The 13404-nt window shown below is 42.5% G+C and overlaps 1 protein-coding gene across 6 annotated transcripts in view; it reads right to left on the bottom strand.

The window, feature by feature from the left end:
- Positions 1-4176: 4176 nt before the first annotated feature.
- The window catches only part of RIN2 (Ras and Rab interactor 2), a 75853-nt gene continuing 66625 nt past the window's right edge, over positions 4177-13404 (bottom strand). For all 6 annotated transcript variants that reach the window (XM_081015149.1, XM_081015154.1, XM_081015151.1 and 3 more), the window contains 3 exons: positions 12439-12570; positions 9217-9380; positions 4177-6420 (listed from right to left, as the gene is read on the bottom strand). In XM_081015149.1, the coding sequence (XP_080871275.1) occupies positions 6100-6420; positions 9217-9380; positions 12439-12570 (617 nt within the window). In that variant the 3' untranslated portion in view covers positions 4177-6099. The remainder of the gene's footprint in view (positions 6421-9216; positions 9381-12438; positions 12571-13404) is intronic.

Here is a 13404-nt window from a genome sequence, read left to right as displayed (position 1 = left end):
ATTCCTATTGGCTGTTTGCTAGAACCAATCATAAAAGATACACCCATTTCCTATTACCTTTTATGGGAGACAAAGAGCTATATTTCCTTCTATCCATAAATGGCAGACAAGTAGCCATATATCTTACATTTGCCTCGACCAGGCACCTTAATTATCAGATCATCTTTGCCCTATTGCCCTATTCACTCCAAAACAGATGGCTAATGGTTTTAATTTTTATCTTAAACAGAGATCTTGGGTTCACCTTCTCACACACCATCAATGAAATAAGAATCTAACATAAGAATCTAACATTTCTTACTTTCTAAATCCTTTGCATAATTACATTTAAGCCAATATATTTCATACATAACATAGATTTTTAGAAGGAAAGGCCTTTTCAAAGGAACTTAGTAAAACAGTTTCCAAAAGCAACCCCTTTAATTTACACCCCCCTTTCAAGCCAGCTGCTGTTTCTATTAGCTCTTGCCCTTTAACCTTAGGAAGATGTGGCTCGAGTCTGATGGGAGGCACATGGTATTATCTGTTAAACAATAAATTTCACTATTTACCAACTCTTAATTGTGTTTTTGCAGCTTGATTGTATTCTGTAATTTGTATGGTCAGTGTGACCTTTTGCTCCCAGCCTGTAATTTCCTTTTACAACCCTGAGGCACTGCTATAGATCAGAGGGGCCCTGTTTAGGAAGATAAACATCTGCCAAAGTAGCCAGCTGGTTTCTGCCTGGCATGAGAGATACAAACATTTACAAATATATTTTTTAAGCTCATTTTAAAATGCAGACCTTGATCTGATGCCTCAACATCACAATCACAATGGTACAAACTAACTCAGCAAGCTGACATTTATCAAGAGTTAAACAAAGGTTAGTGTACTAAATATCATTTTCAATTCTAGGTAGTTTGCTATTGGAGAAATACCATATATGATTAATGCTAAGGGCATTTTTGTCATTTTTGTAGTGCAACTCATGATTTTTGTGGTGCAGGGTGTGACCCTGGCTATGATGTGTGATTTGATGGTGAGTTTGGGGTGGCCCAATGCAAAAAGCGTGAGGATCCACGAGGATCTGTGCTTCAGAACCACGTTTTTGGGCCATGGAGTTGCCATGAAGCCGTGGATCCGTGATTTTTGTGGTGCAGGCTGTGCCCATGGCCATGATATTTGATCTGAATGTGATGCACCATTGCGGTACCACAAAACTGGGTGCATGATTTTTTGGTTTCTGCCCACAGACAAATACGTGGTGTAGAGTATCATGGTGTTTTTATTTTGTTTCAATATAAAAATCATAAGAATTCATGAGGATCCATGTTTTTGTGGTGCTGCAGTGCGGCTAAGTGTTGGATCCACGTTTTTAATAGTCTAGTCTGTAGGCGTGCCTTCCAGATGTGATTTGACACTGAATTTGTTGGAGTTATTTTTTAAAAAGTGGAGGATCCATGAGGATCCGTGTAGATCCGCCTTTAACCCAGACCCTTAGTCTCCCTCCAAGACTGCTGCCTCCGGAGCTTCTCTCGGGCTCAGCTCGCATCTCCGGTCCCAGCGGCTGCCCTGCAGTCCAAGGCTAGAAATCAAGATGGGTTGCCATATTTCAAAAAGGAAAAACCAGGATACCCCCAAAATTGTGGATTTTCTTTCCAAAAATGACGTATGTCAGCCCTCCTACAGAATCACAGAATTGTAGAGTTGGAAGGGACCACGAGGGTCATCTAGACCAACCCCCTGCAATGCAGGAATCTTTGCCCAGTGTGGAGCTTGAACCTACAACCCTGGGATTAAGAGTCTCATGTTTTACCGACTGAGCCATGTATGGAAGCTTCCTTAGAAGAAGTCCCGCCGTTATCAGTGGAACTAATTCCAAAGTGTGTGCAGTTTTCTTGGTTACAGGTACCTATCAGGGCACTGAATAGCTTCTCTAAGAGCATAAAAGGTAAAGGTAAAGGGACCCCTGACCATTAGGTCCAGTCGTGGCTGACTCTGGGGTTGCGGCGCTCATCTCGCTTTATTGGCTGAGGGAGCCAGTGTACAGCTTCCGGGTCATGTGGCCAGCATGACTAAGCCGCTTCTGGCGAACCAGAGCAGCGCACGGAAACACCGTTTACCTTCCCGCCGGAGCAGTACCTATTTATCTACTTGCACTTTGCCGTGCTTTCAAACTGCTAGGTTGGCAGGAGCAGGGACCGAGCAACGGGAGCTCACCCCGTTGCAGGGATTCGAACCTCCAACCTTCTGATCGGCAAGCCCTAGGCTCTGTGGTTTAACCCACAGCGCCACCTGCGTCCCTAACCTCTAAGAGCATAACTCTAACCAATAAGGCATTGCTCTTTACCCTGGCCTTTGACGATGAAGATATTTATTTTCAGGACCCACCCTGGTTTTAGTGACTGTATTTTTAATTCTCGTTTTTTAACTGTATTTTAAATTGTTGCAACTTGCCCTCAGACTTTAGCGTGAAGGGCAGGTAAGAAATTTAAATAACCAAAACACCACCACCAGGCCCAGCCGTTTGGCCCCAGGACTGCGGGTGCCCAAGGCCACGCACGCTGCAGGCGCCTGACATTGGCACCCCCTGCGGCGTGAGCAGCCCCGGTGCAAAAATTTGTGGGTGCCCAGCCCTTTCATGGGGAGTTGTGGGGACTGGAGCCCCCAGGGCCCCTGGCACCCAGTGCCTATGAACAACACCCTTATGTCTTACTAATTCAAAAGAATTGCAAGGATTATAAGCTTATGTTTAAATAACTTTTTTCCACTGCATCAGTGTTGTCCATTAAGAAGAGAAAAGATAGGAGTTGATTTGGAGGCAATGATATTTTAAGCACAGCAACCACCAGCAGGGTATGCCTAATCTTCTGATTTATTTATTTTTAAGTAAAATGACATGGAAAATAATTAGGTGTTGGTTCTGAATTGTGGCGAAAATTTCAGTTTTGTTTAGTACAGAAGAAGCAAATTGTAAGTGTGTATAGGAGCATAGCAAAGCACATGAGATTGTTATAGATACTGGAATAAATGATTCAATGCCAAAATGTTTCTGGAAGGAAAAACAGAGTACAAAGCACCCACCTTAAAAGAATCCTGAGTGTGTGGTTTCTTCCATCCAACTCCTCAGTTACAACTCACCATTTCAGAAACATGAACTTTTTTCACATATGGTATCCAGTTGTGAGTCGTCTCCTGCACTTGTTTCAGTCTTCCCATGGTGCCAATTTCAGGGAAATTAAGCATTTATTCCAGTGATGTATGGTGATTTTTTTCACAGGGGAACAGTTAGGGCTAGAGGCGCCAGCTTGCAAGGGTACTTGGGAACAGGCACAACATTGTGATGTCCTGATGTTGCGTGCGTGAGCATTGTGCCTTCCTCCTTAAGCCAGCAGAAGCTTCCCAGGCTTTGGGAAGGTGGTGGAAGGGCTTTTGGACCCATCGGAGCATCGCACCTCCCTCCCTAAGCTGAGCAGAAGCTTCCCAGGCTTTAGGAAAGAGATGCCAGGGGGAAATTTAGGGGACTATCCTAGTCCCCCTAGTCCACTGACCGCACACCACTGATATATGCATAAAATGAAAGAAGATCAAATGACACAAATCATTTTCAATCTAAGGCAGAGCTGTCACTATGTCTTTAGGATGTTCCAGATGTCCTCATCCTCCAGATATCGGAGTGCTTTTGGCCAGTGTGAGCTCTGCTGATCCCTACAGTGACTGTTGCTGGCACAAGTTTACTAGTAGCAATTGGCGCAGGGGAACAAGAGCCAGAGCTCAAAACATGATAGCAATAATTTCCACCCAACCTTTTCACATTAAAATAGGTATACACCCAAGATGTTTTTAAAGTATAATGTGTGAATTGGTCCTCAGGGCTAGTTCACAGATCTATGGCCATTATTGCAGCAGAAGTTATCACAGATCTGTAACAGGAGAAAGTGCCATATATCACCTCAAAAATACAATGTTTTCCAGTACAGTCAGTTTACACATTCAACTGGCAGTTAGTAAATGATAAAAATGAAGGGATAGATATGAGTGTGTGAACCAGCTCTAAGACTCCAATGTACAGCAAACCACATGAGCTGGACTAAAGAATAGTTTCAGGAGACTAGAAAATGGCTGTGTCTTACAAGTGCAAGAAATGGATGAGTACTTAAATACAGACTATTCACATATACACAAACATGTTCATTATAGTAAAGTATTACAATGTATTATGTGCAAAACTACTGTTTTATCATTTACAAAATGAAATACAACATAGACACATGTCAAGGTGGCAGGTAAGTGGCAAATCAACATGCATACATTTACATACAAAACGCATTTGCAGAGCCGGACACCAATATTCTTTTGGTAACTCCAGAGCATTAAGGCATTAAGGTACAGCAATTAGTAACTCAGCACTGGAGTGCATTCACATGGTTTGGAAGCCATCCTAGATGGACAAGATTCTTGGCTTTTGATAAGATCAGTAAGGGACTTATGATCCAAGATTTTCAACCACATCTTACACAATGACTTGGATTGGTTGGTGCTCAGTGTAGGTCTTACTATTTCTGTTACAACATTAAACTATTACAACATTGTCCAGATTTGTTTTTGTATCTATTGGATAATTTAATTGTTCAGTCATGATGTATAGGGGACAGCAAAATCCACCCCACGAAATATCTCTCATCTCCCGCTTCTTCTGGGGTCGCACAGAAGATTAGGAGGGAGCGATTACTTTTATTCAAAATTACAACCCAGTTTTAGTTATCTAATATGGAAAGAAGCTTACAATTTGTATGCCTATGGAAAACGTTTACTTTTTCAGCCACAGTAAAATGCATGTGATGTTGCTCGTTTCAGTCTGCATAAATCTGTTTAACCTGTAAATTCAGTTCCTTGCTGTTTCTAACAGATGACAAATCAATATTTGTATATGTACAATATTTCAAACTTTGAAACTCCCTCCCCAACTTCCTTCACTTACGTTCTGCAAGAAGCCTGAACCAGCAGACTAGGGGTAACCTCACAATCTCTCCCCCCCCCCCCCATTTTGAGTGACTGTCCCTCACATCTACCTTCAACAATGTCCAGTCACTCTTCCACGAAGAGGGGTGATGGAGCTCTCAGCTATCTTTCTTTGGCTAACTTTCTGTACAACAATGAAGTAACTAAATTGTGTTATTTGAAACACATGCCCTAAAACATCTCATTTCTAAAGCAGCCACACTGTTTTCTCACTTTCCTGGTCTCTATATTCACTTCTTTCAAATACTTCTGTCCACTTTATCTGTCCATTCAAGATTGCAGTATATAAATAATAATTCAGTAAGAGATACATCAGGTTTGTAAAAGGCTTTGGGTAGCCAATGTCAAAAATACAAATTACTTACAGAATTTTATCAACCTTAAAATGAGTTTGATAGATTTAAAAACACTTAAATCAGGGAAGAAAAGGCAATAAACCATCTAAATCTCACAGGAGTGTTCAATGTAATACTCTAAAACCAGCAAGAGATTTATTTTGTATATTAAATGTTAAAAATCACATGCAGAATTATAGAACATTTTATAGTTTTAAAAAATACTTTAAGGATCAACCATGACAGTTTACCTGCAACTGTTTTAAAATTTCTGTGATATATATATATAAACAAGCTGCCTTCAGTAAAATAATAATAATTAAATAACTATTTTAGAGAAGGCTGCTACCATCCATATAAGAGAGTTTATTGATGCCCTGCATCGGACAGTTTTGCATATATATGTACACTGGTGAAATGGATAGCCCACCAGCTAGCTTATAGATAATCTGGCCATCAGTAAAGTTAATGCAAACTAGGGCTTGAACTAAGGATGAGAGTAAAATGCAATACAGATGTGCTGATGTGATGTGCAGTATATTTGAGAAGATCAGTGATCCATGAAGTTCAGCCCCCCTTCTGTTCTACAGCTGTACAATGGCCCTGTATATATATTACATTTAGTCAGTGACCGGGATGGTTGCTCATGTTCTTATCAGACATTTGGTTTAGAGCCCTGCAGACAGTGTCTAATGAACTCAAGTCAGCAAGCAAAGGGTGCTTTCAGCAACTTAAAACCCAACCATAAAACACATGAGCTTTATGATGTGTGGTCGCTGTTGTCGTTTTGAAAAATGGCACCATAATTGTCACTGTTGATGCGCTTATAAACAAAATGAAAGACCTGGGGCTGTGGCCGGCTGTGCAGTTCAGCTTTGATTTTTTGGGGATAGGTATCTTCTGTCAGCTGTTGCCAGGTGTCATCAATAAAAAGAAACAGGCTATACTCATCAGGAATGTCCACTTTAAACTTCTCAGCACAAAGCCGACACACATCTTCTGTGGTAATATATGGTCTCACGAGCAAGGTTTTCCCTGTACAGCCACTGTTTACTTCCTGGAATGCAACTCGCAAATAGTTCTGTGAAGTGGGGAAATACATGAGAAGAATAAATATTCAAATTCAAGACCTAATAAAAAAACCCCCACACGATTTCACCTGGTTTGTTGGGCTAATCAATGTGAAATATACGTAGTTGTTCCTCTTGTTATTAATCAGAGGTCCTCTGTGTTTCAGGAAACTTTAAGGGTGGTATACAACTAAATTTTACTCAGAGAAGATCCTCAGAAATTAATGAACCTGACATTAGAGCCATTAATTGCAACAGGTCTACTCAAAGCAAAATGTTCTCAAGCACCCTCAATTCAGATATAAGATATTGAGGCCTCATAGGCCTGACCAGTGCTCTGTTCAAATGGAATGCATATTCTGTAACAAGGGTGCCATGGCAGACAAACTGATGCAGTAAATGTTCCCTGAAGGCAGAAACTGAAAACCCCTGCTGTAAGTAAGCAGTGTCAGGGTCTATTCACAGGACCTTGACTGAGATTTTATTCAACCTGCCCATGTGAGTAAAGGACTTACTTACTAGCCCCAATGCTTCCTCTGCTTATTCATTATTAGCATGCCATGAGGGTTGTACTTTTGAGCTCACTTTATTGTGTCCTGACAGCAAGCTAAGTGAACTGCAAAGCTATCATCTGTGGCCAGACTGAGTTCCCTCAGCTGATACCTGGGCATATGCCAGACGGTGGCAAAGCGTCACTGAGCCTTCTCTGGGGAATGGTGGTCATGCTAAGAAACTAAGAGGCTAACCCAAGATGCAGCAGAGCTCAGGGAAGAAAGTGGGCCGAGCCCCATTCACACAAATCAGACTTCTGCAGATGGAAAGCATACTTTGCAATTCTACAGAGCACATGTGTCTGACATTTACTTTTTAATATTGAAGCAAGGAACTGGTTTCAGGAAGCTCATTTGGGAATATGATTCATGTCTCTTTTCCTGAGTCCAATTTGATAATAATTCAAGCTTCATTAATTCTAGGCAAGGTCTGTGGGAGCTTTTGGTGAACATGTGAGTTGTTATTAGTTATTCCCACCTTTTTTGCATTTTCATTTAGTGGGAATGCCGGTCTTTTTTATTTATTTTGCCTACTGCAGAAGCAGTATATTTGCTTCTTCATAAATTCATTTCTATGCCACTTTTTGGCCCAAGAAAGGCCTCCAATCAACTCAAAATAAAACAATGCAAGAGATAATAAAACCAATTTAAATGTAACAAAACCCAGAGCAGAATAAAACAAGTAAAGCACAGTCAACAGTGAAGGCGGAGGTGGGGAATAATTGCTTTTCACTGTTAACATTACTTTCTTCCAGTAAAATAATTAGGAATGCTTTTTTAAAAAAGACACAAAAAGCATACGCACACATGCTGGCCATAAGCGGAAACAGACATCATCTAGAATCTAAGGGAAGACATGAAAGGGGGAGATTTGAGGAAGGAAAAAAAGGAGGGAGGGGAGAGAGAAGGGGAGAAAATAGAAATGAGGAAGGAAGGGAAGAAAGAAGAGCAGAGTGTGCATGTTGGAACACAGCTTGTTCTGACATGAAATGAAATGAGTCATTGGAGGGAGTCAGTCAAATATAGGGCAAAATGTACATTCAGGATGCACCAACAAATACTTTTGTTTCTAAGGGGAAGAAACATCCTCCACATTTATTCTCTAACATGTTTGCAAGTATGGCAACCCAAATCTTGGAGGTTTTTTGCTAACCATAAAATTCAAACAGTGAAACATGCTTTAGCTTTCCAAAAAGCATCAGTGCTGAACTAGCATGATACACAGTGCTTTCTTCTTCTTCAGGGGGTACTCAAGGGTATGCAGTACTGGCACCTAGGACTCAGCGACATTTGTAAAGAAAGAACGCGTTATAACACTGACACCAGATGGCCCAGTGGAGCCCCGTCTTTCACCAATGGAATTTCCCTGTATGAAGTTTACGGTGCGTTTAACTGAATCGCTTCTTGGATGTGTCTAGATCCAGCCTTACTTTAACAACTTCATGCTGAGTACCAGCACCTATTTTTCTAGAAAAAAAGCACCGATGATACATAAACTGAAGTTAAGCTTCATTTGCAAGTTAGATATGAAAAGTAATTTTCTCAGACCATGCAAGATCAAAGTACAATTTTAACAGTATTTGTACTTCCATCTTGTTTAGGTGCTCTGACCAAACAGGAATCCTGTAAGGAGGTCTTAAGGAAGAAGCAGCTGCCCATAATCACTCCAGGATCTCCCCAAGAAGAATATGAAACTTTGCAGTCACTTCACCTTCAGTGTTATTAAAGCGCTTCCAGGCATTGCAACATGGAGAAGAATCCCTTCCCCCCAACGTCATGGCCAAATTAGATGAGATGGTGACAGACACCTGTTTCTCTTTATATATCTGCCCCTTGGACATATAAACAAAGACTGAGGATCATGCAGGTGAGGGGCAATGTATATCTTACTGCACATCTTACTGCCCACAGTTGTCTATTTCTTCCTTGGCTCAATTCCAACACTGAAGCTTAAAAAAAGGAGAACAAAAGATGGAGGGGAACAAAGGCATCAGGGTTTGTATGGCAGGACAGGACACCAGTCTTCCGTGCATATTTTATTCTAATTTCACCCCATCCCTGGCTTTACCCGTGAATGGAGTGGGGACATGAATGGCAGCCCTGTCAGAACTAGTTTTGCCCTGAGCTTCACAAATGAGGGGGAACCAGAACTAACATCACCAAGGACAATCTACAACTACCATGCTGTCTGTCATATCACACTTATACTCTGCCCACAGTGGAAAAGTCATCATATGGAAAAGTCATTAACTGTACCTGAAAATCATCCACAGATGGAATCGTTCTATTTGTTGTCCTACGCTTATGCCACTGTCGGAGGGTATTCCGGGCTTCCGAGCACAGCAGCCGAGCTGCTTGTTCTTCTTGAAAATTCTTTATCAAAGAAAGTGCTCCATATGCACTTGTCAAGTAGTAGCCACCTGTGAAGGAATCAGGAGAAGAGTGTTCCAGAGATAATTACCAACAGCTTGATTACTTATATATATAATCAGTGTAAAACTCAGTATGTCTGTAATTTTCCAAGACAGACAAGAGTGATCTGCTGTCTTGCATTAAATGAAAGTGCAACCTCCACATGTTGGACTCCAATTTCCACCAGCCTCTGCCCGCAGGGCCAATGCTCAACAATGATGGGAAGTGTGCATCTGGATAGCAACAGGTTAGCTATCAATGTGCTAGTAGTTCGTTCTTGTTCTTGTTTTTATTATGTATTTTGTGCTTTTATTTTGTATTTTTATACTGTGAACCACCCTGAAATCTACAGATCATAGAATAGTAGACTTGGAACGGACACTGCCCCCCCCCTGCAATGCAGAATGCAGGAATCTCAGCTAAAGCATCCCTGACAGATGGACATCCAACCTCTGCTTAAACACCTCCAATGAAGGAGAGTTCATCACCTCCCAAGGGAGTCTGTTCCACTGTCGGAACAGCTCTTACCGTCAGAAAGTTTTTTCTGATGTTTAGTTGGAATCTCCTTTCTTGTAACCTGAAGCCATTGGTTCGGGTCCTACCCTGTGGAGCAGGAGTAAACAAGCTTGCTCCATCTTCCATGTGGCAGCCCTTGAGATATTTGAAGATGGCTATCCTATCTCTTCTCAGTCTCCTCTTGAAGAGTGGTATCCAAATTTAATAAATACTGTGCTACTGCTGCTACTACTACAAATTGGGGGTCTGCCATCCTTCTGAGGTGTGCCTTTGAAACCACAGCCATGCCAGTGGGTTTCCAACTTTGTTCCAAAGCACTAGAGTCTGGATCCAACCCTCTGAGTTCCTTTGTTCTCCTGGTTTCTTGACACCACACACTGTGGCAAGTATAGCACAAACATCAGGAAGATTACTTAAAGCAGACTCTGGTGTTTGTTGCAGTTCTCATTCCGGCTGTACTCAAATGCTCTTCCCCATTAGATGGAATTCTGTTCATGCCCCCGCCCACCACTGGATTTCTGGAAAAGACAAATGCAATTTGTTGCAAATAGTAACACACAGAAATCTGATGCAGTTTGGAGGCCAAGGAAGTATCAACATCCAGCTGCTTGGCCAGAAGCTTGGCCTGCTTGTTTTTGTTTTGCTGTTGGAAACAGAAGTTCCTTGCCAGATTCAACTGCTTCAGCATTCTTTTGCTCTCAGCTGCCCAGGAGGGAAGGGGCCTCTGGAATCCCTCCCTACTCCAGGCTTAGAAGGAGCCAAACAACTGCAGAGGCAGGAAAAGATTCAGAGCCACAAGCAGGAGACGTATTCCAGGCCATATTTTAAGAGCTAAATCATTGTTGGTTTGTTTTTTGTTGGGTTTTTTTGCAAATGTCACCTTAATAACAAGCCCCTTGTTCTCAAGCAACCTAAATAAAAGTCAAGAGGAATTTCTAGTAATAAAACTGATTCACATATTCTTCTCCCATTCTTTTTGCATGGCAGAAAGAGTATATTTTTGGTTGCCTGAGTATGAACTGGAGAGCTGCTGCTACCTCTGTGTGGCTTCTCCACTCCATGCCTTTTTGACAAAAATGACTAACCTGTGTGTTAAAAAATAATAATGAAGTGTTCCTCAAAGGGTTTCGAGTAGAGGCAAAGACCATTTTACATTTGTTCAATGCATACATGATTGTGACGCACGCATTGCCGCAACCCAGAAGTGGCCAGAAAAGGGGGTGGAATCGGGGGGGGCTTACACGCACTCCACTAACACATGAGTGGGCCAGGAACGCAACCCCTGCACAAATAACAAATAAAGTGATTTCGCTATGAAAGAATCCTCAATTAAAATCCTGCCTCTCTTATCAACTCACTCACATCCTCAGTGCTTTCCCCTTTTGGTAAGATGAATATCTGCTTGCTATACAGGGCTTTGGTGCTGTGGTCTAAACCTCCGGGCCTCTTGGGCTTGCCAATCAGAAGGTCAGTGGTTTGAATCCCTGTAACGGGTGAGCTCCTGTTGCTCTGTCCCAGCTCCTGCCAACCTAGAAGTTCGAAAGCACACCAGCGCAAGTAGATAAATAGGTACCACTGTGGCAGGAAGGTAAATGGCATTTCCATGCGCTCTGGTTTCTGTCACAGTGTCCCGCTACACCAGAAGCAGTTTAGTCATGCTGGCCACATGACCCAGAAAGCTGTCTGTGGAGAAACGCCGGCTCCCTCAGCCTGAAGCAAGATGAGTGCCATACCTCATAGTCACCTTTGACTGGACTTAACCGTCCAGGGGTCCTTTACCTTTACCTATCTGCTTGCTATACAGGGCTTTGGTAAGGATTGCTGAATCTCATGCTCTACCAACTGAACAAGGAAATGTTTTTCTTTTTCAATGAACTGTCATGCAGGAGGCGGGATGACCATGATAATGCTACTAAATGCCAATATGAATCTGAAAGAAGACTTGTGGTAATATCCTGGCCTCTGAAGGAAGCCTGCTCTGAAATACAAGTTATTCCTGAGGTTTAGGAAAGCTAATTTATAAGCTTCCATAATTCAAAATTCTCAGTAAGTTAAAAGAAAGTTTTCCATACTGGAGAAAGAGAGAATTGAAGAGAGAAATTGTCACATATCATTTCAGACCCTGCCAGAAGATGTATGGTCTGATCTATCATTCCAAACTGAACTAAGGCTGCAACCCTAACCTCACTGACCTGGGAGTATGCCCCACTGAATTCAATAGGGCTTCTGCAAAGACACGGTTAAGAGTTTACTGTAAATCACTACCGTCCAAGTTGCTAGGCCAAACGACAGTTTCCTCCTTCCAGAATCACAAAGAAAAGCATATTATTTTTAATTAAAAATACCCTCTCTCTATGCGGGTATGAACACAAGGCTTTTTATCTTCATTGGTTGGGGTTATCTTTATGTTTTGTTTGTAGGCATTACTTGATAAGCTGTGGCAACAAGTTAGAGGCTTTCAGGATTCTTTTAAAGGCTGTCTATTCAGGCAGGCTACAAATAAACAAATTCCTGGCAAAAGAGTCATCTCAGAGCTTCAAGGCCATTTACCTTCTCCGTGTAGCAAGGAGGGGTCCAGCAGCTCCATCATGTACTCAATTTCAGCATCTAACTCCAGCATGTCACACTGAGCCACAACGTAGGTCAGCACTGGCAAAAAGTCATCAGCTCCATACATCCTCCCTTGACGAAGGGTAAGGAAGAGTGGGGAAAGAAAATATAGGCATTAATCACAACCCTCTGCCAGTTTTGTCTGCCTCTTTCCATGTTTAAAGGCAGTCTTCTGCACTGCTGTTTCCATTCAGCTGAATCATTTTAGATTCATGCCAAGCGAATTTTACTCAAACATATATGCTATTATCACAGGATCCATTGGTAAATGGCGTTTCCGTGTGTTCTGGCTTCCATCACGGCGTTCCGTTGCCCTGGAAAGCTGTCTGTGGACAAACGCCGGCTCCCTCGGCCTGAAAGTGAGATGAGTGCCACAGCCCATAGTCGCCTTTGACTGGACTTAGCCGTCCAGGGATCCTTTACCTTTTACCATTGGTGTAAAATTAAAGAGAACATGATTCTAGGACAGGCGCACATATTCATATACTTTATATGCCATCACAGGACCGGATAAGCAGATTAAAGGATGGCAACTGGCTGCAGCAAAGTTAAATACTGTACTGAAGTAAGGTAAAGGCAAAGGTACCCCTGACCGTAAGGTCCAGTCGCGGACGACTCTGGGGTTATGCGCTCATCTCACTTTATAGGCTGAGGGAGCCGGCGTACAGCTTCCGGGTCATGTGGCCAGCATTCTGGCGAACCAGAGCAGCGCATGGAAACGTCGTTAACCTTCCCGCCGGAGCAGTACGTATTTATCTGCTTGCACTTTGACGTGCTAGGTGGGCAGGAGCAGGGACCAAACAATGGGAGCTCACCCCGTCGCGGGGATTCGAACCGCCGACCTTCCGATCAGCAAGTCCTAGGCTCTGTGGTTTAACCCACAGCGCCACCCGCGTACAACTCAGT

This window comes from Podarcis pityusensis (assembly GCF_964106645.2).
Source record: "Podarcis pityusensis genome assembly, chromosome: 7".
Taxonomy (NCBI): domain Eukaryota; kingdom Metazoa; phylum Chordata; class Lepidosauria; order Squamata; family Lacertidae; genus Podarcis; species Podarcis pityusensis.
Note: the sequence above shows the minus strand (reverse complement) of the source record. Positions and strands in the feature narration are given on the sequence as shown.